A 25,557-nucleotide genomic window follows, 5' to 3' on the forward strand; every position below is an offset into this window, starting at 1 on the left:
TATTATAGAGTTGAACTATTTTCAATATTTACACCGGCAAGAATCTTCGGGCATGCAAAACCCATAAAGGCAGTGTTACTGCTCAAAGAAGTGGTGCATTAAAGAAGAAGGGCATTAAAGTGAGCATTCACTGTCACTATCTTTTGCCTTCAGAGTGGTGAGTGGATGCCCTGGGCTCCAAAAGTCTGCATTTTTAATTTTTGAGTTGACGGTGATTGTTTGCCCAGTATAATAGGTGCTGGCAACCTGGCATAAGTTCGGTGTCCTGCCTTTAACAGTGTTGTCAGTCATAATGCCCAGCCCAGAGAGTAAGTACATCCACGGGCTCTGGAGTCAGACTGACTGGGCTTGAAATCTGGCTCCTTTATTAGCTGTGTCCACCTGGTCAAGTAACTTAATTCTGTGCCACTGTTTCCTCATCTGTAAAATGGGGATAATGGTACTTCATAGGGAAATTAAGAGGATAGGAAACACTGCACATAGCACAGCGTGTGGCATGTGGTAGGCAGTCACTCAATGGTAGCTTTTATTGTAGTGGGAAGTAATTTGAGTCCCAGATGACCGGAGATTTACGTTCACATTACTGAGTTTGTCACCATGTTCCAGGCACCCATGGATAGGGTAGGGTGGTGGAAGTAATGTATTGAGTGGGCAAATCGTGTCACCTTCTGTAGCCTTTTTTTTTTTTTTCAACTTTGCATCTAAATATTTAGATCAAATGATGTCCCTGACCCATAAAGCCTTCATTAATTGTAATACTGCAGCATCGTTGGTGTTCCTGGACCTATAAGAACTCATTCTCTACTTTGGGCCTTTCTAGGGTGATGTTCTATAAGACCTAAAAGTTTCTTTCCTTGCCAACCACTATCCTCTGAATCCCCTTTGAACTTTGCCTAAACTTGTACAAAGAGATTTTTAAGTTCTTGCAGACAGAAATGCATGATTAATAAATACTGGGCTATTTGGTTTCCCTTTATTAGGTCACATACAATTATTTTTACACTCCTACAGATATCGTTATTTCCTGATATTTGGACAGTTGCTTACAATTCTTCAATGTATTTTCATTGCTCTTCAAATACGGACAAAAATCCTGTACAAAATCTGTCTGCATTTCATTATTCTCCAATCGTAGCTTAACTTTTTCTCCTCTTTATTACCCGTGCTCCAGGAGTACTTAGCTTCTTTTAGTTAGAGTCTCTGCACGTTCTGTTCCCTCTGCCTGGACTGTTCTTCTCTTCCTCTCCCCTCACTATACTTAGTTAGCTCCTGTTAATCTGTCATATTTCAGCTTGGAAAAAAAGCATCCTTGGAAAAGTCTTCTCAGCCACATCCTACCTATCCTGCACACCAGTTGGACCTTGTTATCTCTGGGTGTATTTGAGATCTTCTCTGTGTCTTTATTGTTCTGCAGTTTCAGTTGAATCAGCTGCTGATTTTCATCTGTTTATCCTGCTTGGGACTCATAATTTTTGAATCTGAGTATTTATGTTATCCATAAATTTTGGAAAATTCCCTTCATATATTACCTCTACTTCATCGTCTCTTGTCTCCATATGGAACTTAAAGAAGACGCACCTGGCATTTTTTTCTGTCTCATGTCTCTTAGCCTCTTTGGTATATTTTCTATCTTTTTATCTCTCTGTGTGATATTCTAGGGAATCGTCTCCTATTTTTTTCTAGTGCACTAATTTTCTCTTCAACTCTGATTTGCTGTTTAACTCTTTTAAAATTGAGATTTTATATTAATGACTACATTTTTTTTCACTTCTGTAAGTCCTAATTGATACTTTTCCAAATACATCTTATCTTTTATGATAGTGTCTTTTTCTTTTAAAAGTATTTTTGATTACTTTTATGTTTTTACTTGTACTTCTTATTCTTGCTCATGTATGTTGTCACATAATTTATAACTTTGCCTTGCTTAGGGCAGACCCAGAATAATTAGTTTATGCTTTTTACTGTGGTTTTGGTTTCCTTTTCCCTTTTTGACCTAGAGATTTCTTAACTTGCATTTAAAAGTGTATTTGTTATATCTTTCTCCAGCATATCTAGGTGTTTAATAGTGGGGGTTTTATTCTGCCAAATTGCTGGAAGTAGGTGTCCTCTAGGTCCCCTTTTATAGAGTATCATAATTGTCATGAACCATTAAACAATAATCATCTGTTTAATGCCTTTCTTCCCTGCAAGAATGTAGTTCCATGGGACCCGGACTATGTATGTCTTACCCCCAAACTGTAGCTGCAGTTCCTAGCCTAGTGCCTAGAAGGTTGTAGGGATCAATATTATTGGAATAAATGAATGAAGTGGAGGCAGAGGTGGCTCTGGATGTCATGTCAAAATGGGTTAGGAACCTCTCTCCATCTTTTTACAACCTTTTAAAACAGTCTCACCTTTCCTTGAATGCTACCCTTCCCTAAAGTGATTTAATCACTCTGTAATTGACACAGTGTCTTACAGGTGACGTTACACTATTGCTTTCATTTACCTTCTATATAGATGATCCCATTTGAACTTAAAACCACTTTGGACCTAGGAAAGGATGCGAGTTATCCTCTCTTTATAGATGAGGATACTGAAGGTCGGGAGATGATATGTCTCACCTTTTGTAAGACAGTCAGTAGTAAATCCCAGAGTTAAATCTAGGTGTTTTGACTTTAATTTTACAGGACTCTGCCTTAGCTGTTTGGAATGTATACCAGAGCTTCTTTATGTGAAAATAAAGTCCACTTTGCTTCTTTACTTAAATACCTGTTTCTTGCTAAAGACATCAGCATCTAGGAAAGAATGGGTGCGACCACTCGCTTGGTGCTGTTTTGATTTCCACAGCTGGAATCTCAGGACTCAAATGACTTGATTTTTCATTTGGACCATGTACTTGCTTCTTTGGAGACAAACATTACAAACCACCTGCTGTCAAAGAATCCAGGTTGCTGGAGAGCCCTGTTCGTGGCCTAGTAGGATGTGGAGGTGTCTGGTAAAGGCTGGTGTGTTACAGATCACACAACAGAAACACAAGGTTCATCAGTGTTTACCACTTGGAGGGGTAAGGCGAGGCGTGGGAAGGGGACACACGGGCAGCAACAGTCAGAGCAAGCTGAGGCCACCGGGTCAATTTCCAACCTCAGGGCTGAAGGTCTTGGGTGGCTGGTATCTCCCAGGCCCACAGGTGTCTAAGAAGAGACCTCTTGACAGCTCCCACTGTGGCCCTGGAGCCATGTGGCAGGCACAGCAGCTTCCTTTCTGAGGTAGGGAGGGGAGAGGGAGTACCAAGGAAGCAGATCTTGGCTACTTACCTTAGGGCAGACCCCTTGGGCGTCGCAATGCCATAGCCTTTGGAATCCAAGTTACCTCCCACTTTCATGGTGTCACAGGGTTTCCGCTGCTCAATATACTCATTCATGGTGGACTCTAGAAGGTAGGCGTATTTGCCTTTGGATTTCCTTACTCGGATCATCCCCTCCTCCGTGGTCCGCACAAACACAGATGGTTCTGCTGACTTCATGTACGTCCACATCTTCTCAAACACGGCGATTTTAGACCTCTGGCAGGGGACAGGAACGAAGCTGGAATTAAGCGCTGGCTGTGCGTGGTGGCATGGAGGTCGGCCCACACACAATAATGAAGAGCCAGGTGTGGCTTGATCACACATTCATGAGCGAGATTAGCTCAGGAAGAAACAAATTATCGGTGATTGCAAAATAAGAGGCTCTAATTAGTACCAGTAGGCTTCAAAGTACAAATATCTTGCAAATACAGAATGAATAGGAGAACTCAGAATCTTTTAATTACTGCTGATAGTTATAGCCCTCTTAAATATGGGGAGAGTTAAGAAACTGGGGCTCTGTCTGACTTTTCAAGACATCAGAGGACCTATCTGTTGTTCAATAAGGTCATATTCACAGAGCCCTGAAGAAGTGGAGAGCTGACGATATAGGTGGAGTCTGATTTCATCGTTAAAGGACAACACTAAAGAATTTCTAATAGATCATAGGTGCCAAGTTCCAGTCATCCCGTATTGCAAGACTGGCCCTCAGAATGCAAATTGTTGTCTGATCAAGTTAATAACTTGGGACTTAATACTGTCTTCTGCTTACATTTCAAAAGCCTCTACCTCCAGCCAAGCTGCTTTCCTCATTTCCTCCTGAACTCATTTTGGGCCTTCCTTCCTTTGTGACTTTGCCTCATTTGTTCACTCCCCTGGATATGTTGGTTCTCTCCAGCCACATCCTACTCAGCATCTCACAGATCAGAACAAATCCTGCGTATTCTGAGACTATCTCTGTTCCAAGGACAGTAGTTCTCAAACTCTAGTGGGCACCAGAATCATGTATAGAGACTGTAAATATGCAGACCCCCTGGCTCTAAACCTAGAGATTCTGATGCAGCAGGTGTTGGATGGAGCCTAGAATAAATCTTCTTCAGAAGTTCCCTAGGTGATTCATCTGTATGCGCTGTGTGGCCCTCACTTTAGAAGGAATATTGTGAGGACTGATGTTCCTCTAGGACACATTGTCCAGGCACTCACTGCATGTCCAAGCTAGACTTTTAGGATTGAGAGCCATTCACACCTGGGCTTAGGTCTCAAGTTTGTGAACACTACCTGAGGGTAGGGGACGTCTTCCCTTCTGTGGGTCCTGCACAGAGTCTAACCTTGCATCTATCTAGTAGGTTCTTAGTGAGGGCCCATGGTCTAGGACCACAAATCCACCCTCTCACATGTGATGCTCTTCCTAAAAAGCATCCTTTCCCCAACAGGTAGATGTATTTTAGGGCTACTGGTATCTGGCTTTTGAAAATGCTTTGTAAATGGACAAGTGTTAAACTCACGTAAGGGACTATTTTTTTAAAGACAGTTACTACTAGAGTTAGGCCACCTATGTAATCTAGTGGTTGATATATAGATTACAGATTTCTTTAGTATAAAATTATCATTATACATGCAATATGTCATTATTCTTTGCACACAATATCAGGTTTATTTTCTTGATATCAACAAGCGTTGGCAAAATATTGATATGCAGTTAGCTTGTTGCTTGAGCCAATAAAGATATTTGGACCCAGAAAAACTCTAGGTCTCAAGGAAAAATGAATGGAGATCGTTACTGAGAATGTCAGGGAAGCGTTCGGTAGAGTGAATTGTAAGATAGTCTATAATTAGATAAATGAGATGATTTGTTTCACTAGATGGTTTACAATCTGGGAAGGACACTGGCCTGGGGGTGAGGAACCCTGGGTGATAGTCTTGGTTCTATTGCTAACTTTCCTCATTTGTTCTATAAGGAGTTAGGACATGGTAACCTTTACGTTCCTTGCTAGCTTGAAATATTTGGTTCTTTACGTGAATATTTATCATTCAAGCAACAGTGTCCAGGTGAGGAAAAAAAAAAAAAGAAAGGAGAAAAGGGAGGGAGGATTATCAAAGTTAGGGAAAGAAATATCCGAGACCAATCGTAGCATCTACAACGTATTGAATATTCTCTCACAGGAAACAGGGAAATAGATAAATTCAGCTGTGACCAGATTTGCGGATCATCTTCCAGGCACAAAACCAGCAAGACACGCAGCAGGGCAATTGCAAGATGCAATGTGACCTGGCAGGATGCTCACAGCGGGGGAACACTGGGCTGCTGACAGGCAGAGCTGCAGAGCGCTCTGCGCCACAGTATGCAGAAAATTAATATGTCCCCTCAGCCTCACCCCAGTGCCCCCAATGCCAAGGCTGCACTCACAGTCGCTCAGAGTAGAACTATCAGGAAAATGTCATCTCCAGGAATGCGAAGGCAATGCGAGTGGCAGGGAGGATTGGAAACAGGCTTGGGGTATTTGTTCCTGGATCTCCCTCCTCATCCGCAGCTCCCACAGCCCTTCACACATCTTAATTAAACTGTCGGTGGAGGATTAAGTGACTCTGGCTTGGGGCTGCCGAGAAGCTCTGGGCTGCCACGGGGATGAAAAGCCAGACTGTTCAGAAGTAGAATTCTTGTTGCCCTATTCCCTCCTTCTGCCTTATGGGGGTGGTAGGTGACCTTGTCTCCCCACCCACCAAGGTCCTGGTGGGATAATTCTCAAGGTCAGCGTCACAGAGATGGAAGGGCTCACAGGACACATCGGGTCAGCAGCACTTTTTTTTTTTTTTTTTTTTTTTTTACAGGTGAAGAAACCGAGGCCCACAATGTGGCAATGAACTGTCCAAGTCACGTAGCTTGTTAGTGGCAGAGCCAGGAGGAGTAAAACCTCATCTCCTGACTGCACCCCTAGTACCTTTACACTACGACTAGCTGTCTCCCTCGTTTTCTGCTTTATGTTCCACTGGCTGCAGGACTCTGGGCAAGTAACATAACCTTTCTGAGCCTCAGTATTTCTCTCCTGACAATGGCGATAATATGGACTCACTACACAGTGTCGCCATGGAGATTATATGAGGATAGAACACTTTAAAGTGGTAAAGGGCATACCCCAATGCCTGGCATGTAGCAGGTGTTCCGTAAGTGGTGCAATTACTACTAATACTTATGACTTTTCTTCTGGTTGGACTTTAGGGTAGAAATGCCCCATACATGTTTGGCTTGGTACCAGTTTCCCTTCTATATACATGGCAGACATTGATAGCAATTAAAGAATTCTTTCATACTGAGCCCGATGTGACCTCAGAATCCCTGTTAACATAGAACTCCAGGCAAGCACTCTTGACCAATCAGAGTGAACTGTTGATACAACCTATTTGCCTAGTGTAATGAGGTAAGCCTGGCTAGGGCACAGAGCTTGTCGAATATGCACTGCCTTGGTTCTAAATGCCTAGCACAGTGCTCTGGACAAGAGCTAGTAATATGTGTATTTCCATAGTTATTAACAGAACGTGGAAGTCTTAAGTCTTAGCTGTGCCTCTGAATTAGCTAGGACATGCACATTTTCTTCTTTGGACCTCACTTTCCCCAACTACAAGAGTGGAGGGTTAGACTGGATTTGTCTATGGGCCTATCTAGTAACTTGAGCGATCTTTAAAAAAAAAATTATTAATGACACCATCCATTAGGACAGTGTGGTTCAGTGCAAGAATATTTGGGTCGGAATGAGGAAATTCAGATTTTGTACCCCTCCCCGACACTTGCATCATGAATTCCCTGCATCTCAAATTCTTGCCTGCAGCGTGGACACACAACCCCTGTTCTGCCTTAGGTCACGGGTGGAACATAAAGGAGACCATGGATGGGAAGGGGCTTCGGGGGCTGTAACATGCGAATGTACCGGGGTGGAGATCATGGGTATATAATGAGTGGACAGATTGGGTGGTTCCCCGACTGCATCAGCAGGGCCTGGGGCATAGAACTGGCTTTATGGACAGATATCGGGCATCTCCTTCATACTCTGGTTGCAGGCTAAAGATGTCAGAGAATTGTAACAAGATTACAAGTGCTTTTTCTACTAACTGGTTGGGTTAGCCTAAGCAAGTCATGTTTCTTTCTAAAATGACGACTCTGACCAAGTGACCCGTAAGTTACCTTCTTGCTCCAATATGTTGAAAATGAATGATTTTAGTCTTGGAACCTCCATCAGCCATGGTTAGGACTTTGGTCCCTCTTCTGCCTGTCATACAGAACGCAGAGCCCACGATCAAGAGGCTGTGCACAGCACCCTGTGGGTTCACTCAGAGTCTGGGGTTTGCTCCATGAAGTTGCAGTGAGAACCCAGTGGGTCTGCATAGGATCCCCACCCTCTTGCCCGAGGCGATGCAGAGGCTAGCTCTGTATTCTCCTCCTCCTCCTTATTGGCTGTGTGACCTTGGGCAATTACTTTTACCTCTCTGAGCTTCCTTTGTAAAATGGGGATAACAAATCCCCAACTTGCCTCTGATGAGATGAAATAAGTCATGAAATGTGTGCTTCTTAGCACAGGGCCCAGTTCATAGTATGTGCTGAGGAAGTGGTAGCAATTGTTTATTATTTTTATTTGATTAACATATGGTAACTCCCTGTGCTAAACATTTCCAAAGTCCAGGGAACTACAGGTTTTCTTGCTTTGGAGCATTTGTTCAAGTTGCTCCTTTTGCCTAGAATGTAATTAGCGTACCCTGATCTAACTTGGTTTCATGATGTCTAGAGATGTTTACAGGTCTATCCTTTGTGGCCGCAATCCCTCCCTACCCCTCCTTCAGGATGGCTTTCAATTGCCTACACCCTCCGAAGCCCTAATGGGAAATGGAGCCCCCATTCATTGTTCTTTGTTTCCTTGTATTTTAGATGTCCACCTCTTTTCATCTCATAATGACTCTTGAAGGTCGACATTATTTTCCTCATTTTGCCTCTAGCCACAAGACATCTCTACCACCTCCACTCCCACTTCACATTTTCTGTATCTCCTGGCACTATTTAATAGACTGCCTATTCCAGGCATTATTTCCCATATAACATCTCCTTATTCATCAAAGTCTCCAAGGAGGGGACACAAAGGGCATCAGGTTGGGACCTTGTTCCTCGCTGTTCCTAATCAATTACTAATAAGGCTGAAGGTCCTTATAGGAGCAGGAAGGGAATTATATGTCATATCCTTTGCAGCCCTCGGAGAACTTGGCACAGACTGGTATACATAAAGGGTCTAATTCAATGCAAGAGCTTTGAAGTTTCCACGAATGCAGAAATGAAGTTTTCTCAGGGATCCGTAGAAAGCTGAGAAATGTCTGTTTCCCTGACTTACGCTCAGTTAAGCAGTTGCCTATAATCTCATGCTAATGAGAAGGATATTTTACTGACGGTAGTGGTTCCCTTTTGTGGAAGTGCCCTGGGACAAGGGATGTCCCTACCCTGAAGAACTCCTTCGTGGATCCCGCTTCTAGGGTCCCGTAAGCGATTTCTGTCTGCTTCGCTAGGTCCTCGGCACTCTCAATGGGAGATACCATCCTCTCCACGGTCAGGAAGGCGGCCAGGTTGGCTGTGTAGGAGGAGATGATGATCAAGGTGAAGAACCACCAGACGCCGCCAACGATGCGGCCGGACAGGGACCTGCAGCCCAAAGGGAAGAGGTGTCAGAAGCACAGAATCAATTACAGAAGACTGTGGGGAGGGGCCGAGGGCCAGCCCCAGCCCATCAGCAGACCTGTCAAGCCCTCTTGCACCCTTCTCTTCTGTCAGCAGGGTGTGAGAATCCAAACGTCAGAGTCTCCTGTGCATTTTCCTTCCTTACTGTGGATAAGGATCTGTGGGGTTGCCATCCTTCATGGGTGAGACTGCCCTGCAGGTACATATTCACGCTCACTCTCACACATACATACACATCGAGACACGAGACACATGCCAGCAAAGACACAGATATGTCAACATTTGCCCGCAAAAATCACAAACATGTATAAACATCCTGTTACAAGCAGTTGCATATATGCCAAATGTATGTGCACACATATATAGACGCAATGCATTTACACAGATGTCGCACACATTTGATTATGTCCAGAAATGTTTCCAGACTGCCTTCTCGCCACTGCCCTCCCGGCTGGCAAAGGCCGCCAAAATGATGGATTAGAAGGAAGGGAAGGGAGAACATTTTGCAAATAAAGACAACACTAGCACTCCGTCCAGCCACCTTGGGGAATGTCACTGTTGAGTGCAGGCACGGTTCTCCTCCTTATCAAAGAGAAAGAGAATTTGGCTGAAATAAAAGACAAAGGATAGTCTGATCTGGATCAAAATGGCAAATATGACAATCATATGTGAGACAAGAAACTTATCCTTGATTTTTGGGTCCTGTTCTCCCTTACGCCCAAAACTGTGAAGAGAAACGTGACCAGCCAAGAGTTCCACTGTGATTGTTTGGATTTGGCTAGGAGACTTCAAGTCCAGGGCTTCCCAAAGATGTTACCAATGATGTAGATACTATATGGGGTGATTTTATGTGGTGGCTAGACATGGCATCGAGCCATACTCAATCAGATAGTGATAAAGTTATTTGCATTCCATTACTCCTTCCATGCTGCTCGGTTTATTAAGGAAGTGTCATCCTGGAGCTGCTGTGCCCTTAAGCCCTTTATAACATGTGCTCCGACAGCCTCAAGCTCAGAGGTGACAACGCTTAACCAGAACCTCATGCTTAACATCGAGAGCAATCACCAGTCCAAACCGTGAGCTCTATGGATAAGGAAACTCAAGAGTCCCAGGTCCTACTGACTTGGGAGCAACACCCAGGCCTGCTGGCTTGCTTGATTGTTGAGACTTTGTCAGCCCTCTGTGTGTTATTCCCATGTTCCTGTCTGTTCTACTTTGTTTCGGTTTCTGAGAGACTCCTTTTCACTTCAGGCAGACAGTGCTCACCCCGAGAAATCCAATGAATACTTGTTATTGCTTGCTATATAGAAAACACTGTTCCTAGATGCTTCACAGGAAGGGGGAAATAAGAGACTTGTTCAAAGGGATGAGAGCAGGAGAGTGCAACAAAACGATGTCCTTTGAAGAACAGCTTCAGGAAGAGGGGAGACTCTACAGGAAGAAAAGGCTTGGAGAGAGATGTTCACTGCAGGTCTGATGTGAGGCTTGTGCCTTGTGACCTGAGTGAGGCGCATCTGGCAGACGTTGCAGGAAACGGATGCTATCTAAATAGGAGGAAGGTATTTTTGATGGGCAGGGTAGTACAACAGTGGCTATCCTGGGGATGAGAGTGAGCGTCCCTATTTCTGAAGATGTTCAAGTGATAAACTATTTATAGCGATGTTGTACTTGGTGCCTGCCCTTGGTCCTCCAGGGTACTAAGCACTGGGGACACAATAATAAGCCAGACAGAGGAAAGGCCAAGCATCACGTGGGACCAGAGACCAACTGCTTCCTCTTAACACTCCTCCCATCTCCGAGACTGTGTGATTGGAAATCGTACATAAGTAGATCAGGATGCATGGCTTCCATTGGTAAGTCAAGCAAGATGTGGTACATAGAGGCAAAATCATTTTCCCAGTGCCCCAGGACTAATACACAGTTATACTCAAGATCACACCAGTCTTCTGATAACTAGTCCAGTGCTCTGTTCACCTTAAGAGACAGCAGATACAAGTGTCCAGGCCCGTGTGAGGATGCTGCTGCTTTTCCAAATCTGGATGATCACAGTGGCATCTGACCTGGACTTCTTGCCTCCATTCAACCCCCCTACCCCCCATCCTCCCACTCCTCTGCCGAATCAGTTCTCGACAAGGGAGCCTGCATGATCTTTTGGAAAACGTTGATTACATCTTGTTTCTTTGTTGCTTAAAACCCATCAAGGCCCTCCTCTTACCCTTGGAAGAGGTAATTCAACTCCTTGGCCCGCTCTCCAGTGCTGTCCCACAACGTGGATTCTGTAACTCTGGTCCCTCTGGAATTTGTCTGACCCTTTATACTCAGAAGGCTCTCACCCTTACCACATGCTGCTCTTTCCCGTGATCAGTCCATCAGCCCTGTTCATCCTTCAGCCCTCATCCTAGTCATCACTCTTTCAGCATCCAAGCACATGACTCTCAGAGCCCCGTGCAGCTCACATTGCAGCTGGCGTCTGACATCTGTTTGTGTGATTGACTGTCAGGTGTACCCCTAGACCACACGCACTGTGAGACGTGCCATGTTGGATATCTAGCACCCAGCGCAGAGTTAGCCTCAGGAACAAGTGAATGCACAGATGCCACCTCTTTTAGAACCTGATGGTTACATTCACATTAGATTCTAGAGCCCAGGAATCATTTTCAGGGCCAGGAGAATTCTAACCTGCTGTGGTTCAGGATGTCTGGAGTCATGGTTTCAAACTGTGTGTTCAGGATGGCAACCCAGCTGAAGTATCCCAACTTGGGGATCCTCTGTTGAAGCTCAAAGGCCTCCCAAGAAAGGTCCAAGCTTACGGGTCCTTTTTCCTGTTCTTTAGTATTTATTTGCTGGATGTTGAGAGGAGCTTACCCTGCATGGTATTCCCTACATCCCTGCCTACTTAATGAAGATAGCATAGAAAAATTCTTCTGCTTCACAGCCAGCAGAATAACTGTCATTGTGGAAGAACTGGAGGGCTGGGGAATAGGCTCTTCAAAATGGGACATGATTCCAATGCTTCATTTGTATTCAATTTGTAGTATGGAACTTGAGTGTGAGTGAACCCCCTCCTTCAGTTCAGACCTGGCACAGGCAAAGCTGGGCCTCTACCTAAGAACTCTGTATTTTCCCAGCTCCGTCCCAGAGGCAGCCCTTCACTTACAGCCCCACAACCTTGGCAAACTGCCTGTCTAGCTGGGCCTCAGTCTTCCACTTCTGTTTAATGGGTGAGACTAACCCTACTTCATGGTGAGAAACCAAAACTTTCAGACCTAGAAAAACTCTTAGTCCATTCTTTTCCTTTAATGGAGACAAGCTATCGAAACTAAAATGGTAGAGGGGAAAGTACTTTGAAAAGTGCTGTTGAAACAGAAGACATTATTTTTATGATGATGATGATTCCCCCAGGGGGTCACAGGGCAAAGCATCACTTTTCTTAGTAGGGATGGCACAGCTGTAATCTGAACCCCTTAAAGGTCTGCCTAGTCACCTGAATTTTATTGGTCTCATAACTTGGCATAGCTCTTCCCCAAACTCCCTAGGTGATCAAGGAAACCCTTATGTTCCTCCAGAATTGGCCACAATTTATGTGGCTGGTTGGACCTTTATCATACTTGAACTTGATTCATAGCTCTGTGAAGTGGATGGGAGAGGGATGAATGCCCCCATGTGGCAGATGAAAGAACTGCAGGTAAGAGATGTAAAGGGACTTGCCCATGGTCACACAAGTGAGGCACTGGCAGAGCTGGGACTAGGACCCAGGACTTCATATTTCCTGTCCAGCACTCCAGCCACTGCAGAGCATTCCCTCTTAAACCAACTTCTGATTCGTCCATAGATGGACATGGACTTCCTCACCCCATGACGGTTCATGAGGTTGGATCACAGCCAACACTCACCTTTCTTTTTTTTTTTGTCTTTGGAACTATTTTGATTGATTGATCAATTGATTTTCATTGAGGTATAGTTGATTTACAATGTATTAATTTCTGCTGTACAGCAAAGTGATTCAGTTATACATATATATACATTCTTTTTTTAAAAAAATCTTTATTTATTTTTGGCTGTGTTGGGTCTTCGTTTCTGTGTGAGGGCTTTCTCTAGTTGCGGCAAGCGGGGGCCACTCTTCATCGCGGTGCGCGGGCCTCTCACTATCGCGGCCTCTTTTGTTGCGGAGCACAGGCTCGAGACCTGCAGGCTCAGTAGTTGTGGCTCATGGGCCTAGTTGCTTCGCGGCATGTGGGATCTTCCCAGACCAGGGCTCGAACCCATGTCCCCTGCATTGGCAGGCAGATTCTCAACCACTGTGCCACCAGGGAAGCCCCCATTCTTTTTTTATATTCTTTTCCATTATGGTTTATCACAGGATACTGAGTGTATTTCACTGTGCTGTACAGTAGGACCTTGTTGTTTATCCGTTCTATATATAAAAGCTTATGTCTGCTAATCCCAACCTCCCACTCCATCCCTCCCCCAACCCCCTCCCCCTCCCCCTTGGCAACCACAACTCCATTCTCTATGTCTGTGAGTCTTTTTCTATTTCATAGATAGGTTCATTTGTGTCATTGTTTAGATTCTGCATATAAGTGATATCATATGATATTTGTCTTTCTCTTCCTGACTTACTTCACTTAGTATGATCATCTCTAGTTGCATCCATGTTGCTGCAAATGGCATTATTTCCTTCCTTTTTATGGCTGAGTAATATTCCATTGTATATATGTGCCACGTCTTCTTTATCCATTCATCTGTTGATGGACATTTAGGTTGCTTCCATGCCTTGGCTATTGTGAATCATGCTGCTCTGAACATAGAGGTGCACGTATCTTTTTGGATTCGAGTTTTGTCTGGATATATGCCCAGGAATACTCACCTTTTGTAATGCTCCCTGGAACCTTTGGGATCCACACAAAGCCTTCTAGCCACCACCATCTCCACAGAATTAGAAACCTGTTTGCATTTGTTTTTCATTGCTGAATAACAAATCACCACAAGTTTAGTGACTTCTAACAGCACTCATTCATTACCTCCTAGTTCTGTAGGTCAGAAGTCTCGGTGAGGGTGTCCAGATTCTCTGCTCAGGGTCTCACCAGGCTGAAATACAGGTGTTGTTTGGGGCTGTGGTTCTCATGTGGAGCTCAGGGTCTTCTTTCAGGCTCACTGGTTGTTTGTAGAATTCATCTCCTTGTGGTTGTGGGAACGAGGTCTTCTTTTCTTTGTGGGCTGTCAGCCAGGTGCTGGCTTCAGCTCCCAGAAGCCGCCTGCGTTCTTTACCATGGGCCCCCGCCACCTTCAAGCAAGACAGACTGTGGCAAATCCCTCTCATTCTTTGAATTTCTCTGACTTCCACTAGCTGGAGAAAATGCTCCGCTTTTAAAGGGCTCATCAGATTGGGTGACGTCCACCTGGATAATCTGAAAGTCAGCTGGCTTGGGACTTTAACCACATCTGTAAAATCTCTTTACAGGAGTACCCAGGTTAGTGTTTGGATTACCAAGAGACAGGAATCTTTAGAATTGCATACACCATACTGATTATGCATTCATTTTACAAGCATTGCTTGTATGGCAGGCACTGTTGGTCACGGGGGAGATAAAAGTGAATACACCACAGCCTTTCCCTTCCAAGGAGAAAGTGGGAAGGCGGTGGGCAAACATGGGCTTTGGTGGTCAGACACCTGATTCTCTGTAAAGTGCTGTGTATGGAGCGTAACGATCACTCAGTAAAGCCATTATCACCATGTTATATCCATATCATAAAGTCATTATAGTATTATGTTAATTATGTGACAAGTAAGAAAGCAGCACTAAGGGAACACAGAAGGGCTTGCTAGTTACTCTGTTGGCAGAGGGGTGGGGAAAAGTTACCGGAGGAGGAGAAAGTTGTGCTAGGTTTTGAAGTATGAGTAGGAGACTGCCAAGCAGAACAGGTGCAGGGGTGGGAGGAAGCAAGATGGATAGAAATAAAAAGGAGAAGGTGAGTGGGATATCACCTCCTCTGTAAACTTCCCCACCTTTGCCAGCAGAGCACCAAGCAGCCCCTTCTGTATTCCTGTTACACCACGATCATCCTGCTCTTAGGATTCCAACCACGTTGTTGTGATGATTTAAGGTGTCACTGTGATTATCTATGGTATTTATTAACATTGATGGTGATGGGTTGAACTAAAACAGAGCCCACAGAAATTGGGAGAAGCAGGATGACTAAAGAGGTGAAGACATCAAAGTGATAGGATTTGGCGATCCACGGGGGCAGAGGCAGTGAGAGAGGGAAATGCTCAAATGCCAGTCCACATCCACCGGTGAATGCATCCAGACGTGGCCTCCGGAGCCAGATGCTGGCCGCTAGATGCTGCTCTCTTCTGGCAAAGGCTGTTTTTTTTCCTTTGGTTAACGAGACACTAAGCATATCATTAAATGCATAACTTGATGCCAGGAGAAGATAGTAAAGATCTGATTGGACCATCTTTTGGGTTCTGATAGTTAGCATTACCTGTCCTGGTTGTGGATTCGGATTCACCGCAGACCTTTAAATGTATACTTCTAATCTCACAGCTTGGATTTGTCTTTCTAGACGAGGGGCCAGCATTTTTTTCTGTAAAAGGCCGGGTAGTAAATATTTCAGGCTTTGCGGGCCTTATAGTCTCTGCTGTTGTAGTGTGAAAGCAGCCACAGACAGGATATACACACGTGCACGTGGCCGTGTACCAAACAACTTGCATCACAAAAGCAGGCAGCAGGCTGGATGTAGCCGGTGGCCTATAATTTAGTGACTCCTTCCCTCAATCCTGCTCTGAGTCTGAGAGACCTTGGATGGAAGTGAATACACGACTTAGACATTTTTTATCACCCATCCAGTTATTAGTACCTGCCCACAACCACCCAGATGAAGTACTGGAATGATTCATTTGCCAGTTACTTTTGTGCTTTCCTCAAGCAGAAGGGAGAAGGCATTGGTTAAGAGATTGGGCTCAGGGGCCACACACGACAGGATAGAGTCTCCTGCCTCATTACTCACTGGTTGTATGATATTGGGCAAGTCATTGAAACTCTTGGTGCTTGTTTCTTTACAAAATGGAGTGTTAGTACTCATCTTAAAGGTATTCTTCATAATTAAAAAGAAAAAAAAAAATACCAGTGAAGCATGTAGCTCTGTGCCTGGCAGAGAGAGCATTTCTGCCAGGATGGAGATGTGCAGACAGCGTTTGGCGCAGTGCCCTGGCTGGAGGTAGGGGAGCAGGTGCTAGGGCCGGGGGCCTTCTGAAAAGTAGACACACGGGGCCGGTGTAAGGAGTGGAAAGTTATTAAACAGGAATCAGTTTCTGATCTCACCAATCTCCTCTCCACGACATCTCTGGCAAGGGGTTGGATATGGACATTTCTTCTTTATTTCAAAAGCATGGCCTGTCATCCCCAAGAGGAAGGAGACAGAAGGGACACCTCCTGTGTGCCTTCATTCAGCTGAGCTCGAGAGGTCACTGAGCTCAACCTATTTCCCTTGGTCATCTGCTTCAAATGGCTATTTTTAAAAAGTAATGGAAACAGAGGCATGAAGGCAGAGGCTCAGATAGTCCGTCTCTAAATTACGGGGAGAAAAAAAGGTCCATCTTGACTAGTTACTCAGCTGAGCCATGTTCAGAGAGAGAGGCTCACTTGGTATCGGGCATCACGGTTCTCAGACTGGGGTAAATAGCTCCGGCCAGATGCAACGTCTGCACTGATGAGGCCACTTCATCCGAGAGGCTGTGTCTGGGTGGCAAAGCATTCCATTTTGACCAGCTGCAAATCGCTCAGCGCTTCCCTGGCAGAGTAGGAGTGAGTCATGTTAATTGCCCAGCTGCCGGTCACTGTGTTCCAGCCCCGCAGGAGGGGGCGGGCCCTGGACTCCTGTGCTGAGTCTCAGGGTGGGGAACTTGGGGGTTGGACAACAAGCTCCAAGGAAAGCCCAGCACTCTGTAAGCTAGTGTATACTGTTGTAGAATTTGCAGAGCTATGTTTCAAAGCGGGATGGTTTCATGTTCCTATTATTTTCCATTTAGGTAAGCTATGGGAGTGTAGCGTGGGCACAGTTTGCAAAAGAATGAAGATCAATACGTTCATTTTTAAAAATCTACTAATTCTTTGGTCCACTCTCTAAGCTTCAGTCTCCACATCTGAAGATGGAGATACTGAATTCCATGTCATGAACTGTGAGAATTTGATGAGCAGGTCATGTTTTGCATCTAGCTCAGATACAGCAGGACTCGAGATGTCACCTATAGTGATGCTGCCGCTGCTATGATAACGATGATGGTGGTGGTGGTGGTAGAGATGATGATGATTTCTTCTGGAAACACTCCACTTCGCTTCTAGGCGCCGTACTCTACTCAGCGTCCGCCTACTTTGCAGGTTGGTCCTGCTTAGTGTCCTTTGCTGGTTCTTCCTTTCCGCTTAAGTCTTAAGTTATTGTTGTGTGCAGAACTCAGGCCTTAGCCCTCTTCCCGTCCCTGTCTACCATCTTTCCATAGATGATCTCTTCCAAGCCCATGCCCTTTATATACACAGACGCTAAGAACGCGTAAATTTCAATCTCCAGTCCTTCTCCTGAACAGGAATGATTAGTCTTCTCCATCTTCCTCATCTCAGGAAATGGCACCACTGTCCCCACTGCTGTTCAAACCAGAGGCCAGGTCGACAGTGCTGACTTATCTCTTTCCCTCACCTTCACCTCCAGTCCATCAAATCCAATCATCCCCCATAGTCAGTGGTAACGTTCTAGATACTAGATATTAGCATCGCGTTTCCTTGCTTCTTCTCTTGACCTTGTACAACCCACGTCCACACAATAGGCAGAGGGACCGTTTAAAACTGTAAGTAGGATCACGTTGTTCCTCACCCCACTTAAAGTCTGTCACACTTAGAAAATAAAATCCAGACGCCTTGCCGAGGTCAGCCTGATCTGGCTCACCTTTAACCTCATCTGGTACCACCTTTACTGCCATGGCTCTGCTGCAGCCTCACTGGCTTTGTTGCAGTTCCAAGAACACACCGAAGTCTTTCCCACCTTAGGACATTTGCAGTTGTTCCCTCTGCCTGGAACTTACTTCCCTGAAATTGTCCCAAACCTCCCTCCAGGTACCCTTCAGGTTTCTGCTCAGACATCATCTCCTCAGGTACACCTCTTCAATTATTGTCTCTGTTCTCCATCTCTCTCATCTTACCTTGTTTTTTTCATAACATTTATCAAAATCTCATGTGATCTTTAGATAATCATACACTTATTGATTTGGTTATTCATTATTACCTGTCTCCTTCCACTAAAATGGAAGTTCAGAGAGGGAAGGGGTCTTTGTCATCCACTGCTATATCCCTGGCACCTAGCAGAGTGCCTGGCACATAGTAGGTGCTCATTGAACATAGGCTGACTAAATGAATGATTACACAATGTTTATTGAGTACTGACCACCTACCAAGCCTGATGAGAAATACTTAAAAAGTTTCTTCTTAAGAAAATCAGTTTAATGGAATGAATGTGACCCACACAGAAGCAACTGTGATACCTGGACTGGGTAAACAGCACGGGAAATCACTGATTAAGTGCTACGAAAGTGCACAGGTGGGGAAAGCCATGCCCAACTGGGAAAAATCTGGAAAGTTGGGCTGAAAGAGGAGCCATTTGCCTGGGATGTGCAGGGCGGGCAGGCTTTGAGCACTCTGACATAGAAAGAAAGGTATTTCCTGGAGCAGGGACAGCTTGTGCTAGGGTGTGGAGATGGGACCAGAACATGCCCAAAGCACATTAACTGCTCAGCAGCCCCTGTTCCCTGAGTGCCAGCTTGGAACTGGATACTGCATAAAAATCTTGACATTCATTCTTCTAATCCCCATCGCTTTCTTCAGGCCACGTAGGCATATCCCACCCCCCTTCCGATAAATGAGGAATCTGAGGGTCAGAGAGATGAAATAATTAAGCTCACAAAGCAAGTGATGGAGCTTGTATGTGAACCCAGGTCCATCGAATTCCAGTGGTGTGATTTCATTGTGCTGAAAGGGGGTCCAGCCTGAACCAGGACCAACTCTCTCAAGGTTGACCTTGTCAGGTCCCAAGCACCACTTACCCACAGTTCCTAGACACAAAGGAGTGGTGGCACAACACTTGTATTAAAAATGGGACTTCCTCCACATGCATATTTTGGGGTAAGTTCTTAGAAGAAACCACTCTTTTTATAGCTAGCTGCCTGCTGGCCAGCCCATAATGCTCAAACATATGTTTTCCCTGTATCCAGAGCCCTCCCGAGAGCTCCTACTCTTTGCTGATCCACCAGCTGTTTTCAGAAGTGAGATGGGTTCTAGGGGCCTGGGGCCCTGCCTCAGTGGGCCAGGTGAGGGCCTGAATGGTCATCTGTGGCCTAACCTATCTGGCACTTGAAGTCCTTAGAGTGGGCAGCAGATTTAATTGTGGGATGCTGTGGGCTTTTTAAAAATAGACCCCGACCCATTAGCAAATGGGAGAGAAAATCACAGCGCGTGCTTCTCCTTTAGTTAACGTTTGGTTTGCTCCAGCACATGGCGCGTATTACAAGGAGTTATTTTACTTAAAATAACCAGTTGAAAATCCTCATTTGTCAGGTATTTTTTCACCCTACCCAGTTCCCTGCAGACTCAGACCCTCCCACCCACGTATCCCCAACCAAGCTGGCAGGGCAGCCCTGGAGGCAGGGAACAGCCTCCCTTCCTTCCCTCACCCCAAACCCTCCCAATCATTTCATCAAAGGAACACTCAGTTCTGAGACATTGAAGACAATTATGAAGTAGGAGTTCAGAAGCTGTACTGACCTCCTGTTCCACCCCTTCTGTTCATTAATGGTGATTTGAGGCAAGTTATCTCATATTCCTGAGCCTCAGTTTCACCTATCTGTGAAACGGGGATAATAACAGGACCAACCTAAAAGCATTGTTGTGAGGATGAGCTGTAATATGCTTCACTGGCCACTTGGACCAGAGGAGATACCTGGTACAAACAGCTACTACGATTCTGAAATGAAAGATGCTGTGGCAAGAGGTTTTCAATTGCTGTTTCAGTTGTGAAAACCCAGGTTATAAAACAGGCTATACTGTATGGCCACATTTGAAAACTCAACTTTGGCGGAGATGAGTGGAAGTACTACAAGAGTCAGCTAGGTGGCTGGATTATGGGCTGTCTTTTTTTCCTACCTTCTTCCTTCTCTTTTCTGATTTTCTAAATGAATACCTATAATAGTTACAACACATAGAAAACCTAGAATATAGTAGTTAAAATTATGGACTATGGGATCATCCAACCTGGGCTCCAATCCCAACTTCTTCTCTTACTGTGTGACCTTGGGACAGTGCCTTAGTCCCTCTGAGTTTCAGCTCACTCATCTGTAAAACGGAGATAATAGCAATACCTCCTCCTGTCGGCCATTGAATACTGTTGTTAATCTTTCCTCACTAATTTGGTGGGCGGCAGGGGGTCAGGAGGAGGGACGGAAGGGACTGATGTAGATAGGGAGGTGAGGGACAGTCTCTCTGGGCAGGTGACATTTAAGCGGAGAGCTGAGGGTTGAGAATGATCCAGATTGTGTGAAGAACCTGATGGAGCAGCATTCTAGACAGAGGAGATGGAAAGAGCAAAGGTTTGAAGGCAGGAAAGGCTTCGTGTGTTCAAGGTAATTGGAAGCCATAGGATGAGTCTGGAGAGTGAGGAAAGGACTAGATCAAGCAGAGCTTCTGAAGCCAGGGCATGGACTCTGTATTTAACGATTAAAAGTCCAGCTACTAGTGTCACCTCCTCCAAGAGGCCTTCCAGACTGCTGCTTCCTCCCCTCACTTCTCATTTCTTTGCACTCTTCTGTTTTCCCCTTCACAGTACCACTCCTTCTTCTGCTCTTTTGCACTGTTAGCACTGCATTATATTATTAAATCATTATTAAATCATGTAATATTAAATCATTATGGTTTTTTAGACTTCTTCATAATTCTCTAGAACCCAACACAGCCTCAACATTTGTTGAGTGAACTTGAAACTCCTATGTAGGCATTTGGAATGCCTTCCTCTGAGCTACCTATAGAAGAAGATATTTCTTAAGCTAATTAATAGCAGAATCATGATTGTGTGAGGAATCATTTATTCTATGACGTCACAAACTGATGTCAAAACTTTAGGAGCACCCATTTTTGAGAAACTGATATCCTGGATATATCCATAACTCAGTCATAAAATCATGTTTCCTCAGAATCTTCGCTCTGCAAAGTGGTGGTCATAGAGCAAATTGTTGCCTAAAGTTATAATAATAAAACCGTGTTTCTTTAAAAATATTGTAAAAGACTGATCACAAATTTAGACCAAACTGTAAGGTAACACATGGGTATTGTTTTAAACTCATAAGTTTGTGGTAATTTGTTACACAGCAATAGAAAACTGAAGTATGACTGGAAATCACTATGCAGTGATTTAAACCATCCATTTAAACCAGGTTCCTTTAAAGCATCTGTCTCTTGTCTGCCGTTTGAGGATGGCTACAATAAATTCCTACCCCAACATCTGTTCTAGCCTAGTCCTCTGCTTTTCCCCTTTATGTTCTCTGATTGAAGTCAGTGGTTAAGAGTAAAGGCTCTAGCGTGAGCCTGGTTGGGAGCAAAAGCCATTCTGCCGAGAACTAGGTGGTGACCTTGAACAAGTTTCCGAACCACACGGAGCCTCGGTTCCTCCCCTACAAAATGGGATGTGGTTGGCAGAAAATCAGCCCCCCAAACACACTGTGCCCCAATCCCTAGATCCTGTGAATGTGTCCCATCCTATGGTGAAAAAGACTTTTCCGATAGAATTAAGGTTAGGGACCTTAAAGCAGGGTGATTATCCAGGTGGACTCAGTGTAATCACATTGGTCCTTCAAAGAGGAAGAGAGTTCCTCAGAGATGAGATGAGGCAGAGAATAGCTAGGAGAGGTTTAAAGTGTGTAAGAGGCTTCATCCTCCATTTTTGGCTTTGAAGATAGGGAAGGAGGACCATGAACCAAGGAATGAGGAAGCTGGGAAGAGCCCTGAGCTGAAAGCCAGCAAGGACCGCAGTCCTACAACCAGAGGAATTTAAAATTGCCAACAACCTCATGGAACAAGGAAATGGATTTTGCCTTAGAGCCCTCTGAGAGGAACAGAGCCCAGCTGCTACCTTTATTTTAGCGCGGTGAGACTTGTACTGGACTTTTGACCTACAGAACTGTAAGATGACAAATGTGTGTTATTTTAAGCTGCTAAGTTTTGTTACAGCAGCAATAGAAAATGAATACAGGGATGCTGTGAAGAATAAATACATGTATATCATGTAGGACAGATACGGGCATGTAGGAAGTGCCTAATCCGTGCTATTTTTTCTCACTGTTATTTTTATAAGTCATTCACTGCTTGGCCACACTCATCTTCCCTGTCCAGTCTGAGTGCTTTCATTTGTGCATACCTCTTATCTTCTTCTTACTTCTCTACGTATGACCCCAGATATGTTTTCCAACTTCGAAATCCATCTCAGATGACATTTTCTCCAAGATTTTCCCAACCCCTTCAGTCAGGTGCAGTCTCTTCCGATGCAGCACCTTTTCTTTTGTCCCTTTGCTAGCTATTATGTTTGTTTAAACCCTAGGTTGTATGAAGGGTTTTCTCTCGTTATTAAGTTCTGTACGCTATGGTGTGTTATGCTGTGATCACAAAAGATCCCCAAATCTTTTCTTTGAACAACAGGTGTATTTCTCTTTTGTGAAATTTTATTTTATTATGGCAAGAATTTTATTTTATCATGGCAAGAATAAAATTTTTATTTTATTATTTTATTATCTCAATATGAAATCTACCCTCCTAACAAATTTGTAAATATACAATACAGTAACCCATAGGTGCAATGTTGTAAAACGGGTCTCTAGAACCTACTTGTCTTGCTTAACTGAAACTTTATGCCCATTGACTAGCAACTCCCCATTCCCCCCTCCCCCACCCACTCCTTGACAACTACTATAGCACTCTGATTCTTTGTATTGGATTATTTTTAGACCCCTCATATAGTTGGAATTATGCAACATTTGCCCTTCTGTGGCTAGCTTATTTCACTTAGCATAATATCTTCAAGGTTCATCCGTGTTGTCACATACGGCAGAATTTCCTTTTTGAAGGTTGAATAATATTCCACTATGTGTATATACTACATCTTCTGTATTCATTCATCCACTGATGGACATTTAGATTGTTCCATATCTTGGCTATTGTGAATACTGCTGCAGTGAACATATCTCTTTCTAGATCTTGATTTCAGTTCTTTTGGATAAATACCCCAAAGTCAGATTGCTGGATCATATGGTAGTTCTATGTTTAAGTTTTTGAGGAACCTCCATACGATTTTCCATGGTGGCTACACCCATTTTGCATTCCCATCAGCAGTGAAGAAGCCTTCTAATTTTTCGACATCATTGCCAACACCTTTTGTCTTTTCAGGTATATTTGTTGCTCATGCCACATGTGTATAAGGCAGGTTGATTGGGGGCTGTTTTCCCCTCAACCCTCCCTCTGGAGCCAAGACTGACATAGCAGCTGTCATCTGGAACATCCCCAGTTGCCTGCTGGCTCTTAAAGTTTCTTCGCAGTAGTGGCACATACCACTTCCGTTCATATTTCATTGGCCAGAAGAAATAAAATGGTAGCACCTAGCATCAATATGGAAAGGGATGAGCAATCCTACCCTGTACGCAAGAGGAAGAGAGCTGGGCATATCTACTGGACAGCATTCATGGCAACCATGAGTTCTTACCCAGAACCGTTTCCCAAGAAGAAGTTTTCATCACTGTTCCCATTTTACGGATAAAGAGCTTGAGACTCAGTGATTGGTCTTATATTTTCTAAGTGATAGGATTGGAATTAGGACCCAACTGCCCTTTCATCCTTCTTTCATCTCTGCTGCAATTCTATCACATGCTGTGATGTACCTGACACTGTGCCAAGGATGCAGCAGAGAACAAGCTCTCCTCCCTCCCTGCTCTCATGTTCTCCTTCCAGGCCTCCTCTCTCTGCCTCATGTGCTGCCTGTTTTTAGAGTTGTCCTCCTCTACCTCTGCACAACTAGATCACAAGCAACTGGAGGTCAGGGGTAGGATCTTCAGCTTTGATTCCTTTGTCGTCCCTAACGTATGAGGCACTCAACAGATGTTCCTTGGATTAAACATAGAATTGAAAACAAAATTCACTTTAGATGGCAACCATTTGTTCTCTGCTTATATCCCCCGACATGTGTTCCCCAAACTAGTGTGTTAATAGGGATTTGCATGTGCTTTCCTAGTTTATTATAGAGAATTTAGCTCTCCATCAGCATATATTTGAAAAAGAGATTAATAAGATCATCAACAATATACCTCATAAGTCACTCTGAAAATTGCCAAAGTAGTTTCATAGTCTCTCTGTTTCCTTCCAAGAGATTCCACTTCTTCCAGTGATTTGTACTAAATTGACAGTTCTAATCAGCAGTCGTGAAAATGTAAGCTTTTAAAGCTATGGCTGATAAGAAAAGAATTTTCCAGAGATGTGATAAAACTTCTTTCCATAAGGGATGTCTTGTGTCTCTCTGGTTGGGTTTACGTGAGGAAGGGAAGCCTATGGGACGGGCGTGTGTCTTAGGTACCTGTCTGGCCTCCAGGGTCTGAGCAGGTCACTTGTCATTGACTGCCTGTGTGCTCTTGACCCGGTGGGAATGTCAGGGAAGAGCCTGCAATTATTGTATGTCTCACAGCTCTGGGTCCTGACCTAACCTAGAAGCTCAACCCTGGCCCAGACTGGGAGCCCAGTTTGTCCTCAGTCTGTAGGGATTTAAGGAGTTAATGTTGAATCAGCTTTGATGCTGTCACTCTTGCAATATTTATTCAACAGATTTTTATCAAGTCCCTTCTGTGTGCTGTATCTTGTGCTGACGATACTTCCTTTCCAGGCTTACCAGGGGAAGGACCTGAAGCAGAGACCTAAAGAACTGGCTTACCGGGGAAAGCTGTGTTGCAGGGAAGGTTGTTATGGGCACAGAAAAAAATAAGAATCAAAGATGTGGGAGTGAAAGGGTTAATTCTCTCCCCCCCCCCCCCCCAGTGGAGGAATGACAGAGGGATACAGTAGAAACCTTAGTGGGGAGGGTGCAGAGTGATGGCAAACGAGGCTGAGGAAGAGGCCACGCAGGGTCCTGGGGTACTGGAGAAAGTCTGTGGCAGAAAGGCAATGAGGGATGGAAAGCAGAAGGTAGCATGAGTCGATGCACATGTTTGGTGAAATCACTCTACCACGTAGACTGAAGAATGACCTGGGAGCCATGTGGCAACAAGAATGGAGGCATGGAGATGAGAAAGCAGTATTGCAGGAGCCAGATCAGGGTTGATGAGTACTTGGACCATGTGGTAGCAGCAAGGGTGGAGAAACAGTGAGTAGATTTAAGTAGGTTTAGGAGGTAGAATTTCTCCTGGAAGATTGACTGGACATAGAGGGTGAAGGAGAGGGCTCACTAGTTTTCTGAG

At 44.5% G+C, this 25,557-nt stretch overlaps 1 protein-coding gene across 2 annotated transcripts in view; it reads right to left on the bottom strand.

The window, feature by feature from the left end:
- Nucleotides 1-25,557, bottom strand: part of GRIA1 (glutamate ionotropic receptor AMPA type subunit 1) — a 304,530-nt gene that overhangs the window by 37,456 nt on the left and 241,517 nt on the right. For both annotated transcript variants that reach the window (XM_060008478.1, XM_060008479.1), the window contains exons 12-13: nucleotides 8,801-8,999; nucleotides 3,297-3,544 (exon numbers count right to left, since the gene is read on the bottom strand). In XM_060008478.1, coding sequence (XP_059864461.1) covers nucleotides 3,297-3,544; nucleotides 8,801-8,999 — 447 coding nt within the window. The remainder of the gene's footprint in view (nucleotides 1-3,296; nucleotides 3,545-8,800; nucleotides 9,000-25,557) is intronic.

Source organism: Delphinus delphis, chromosome 3, assembly GCF_949987515.2.
Source record: "Delphinus delphis chromosome 3, mDelDel1.2, whole genome shotgun sequence".
Lineage (NCBI taxonomy): Eukaryota > Metazoa > Chordata > Mammalia > Artiodactyla > Delphinidae > Delphinus > Delphinus delphis.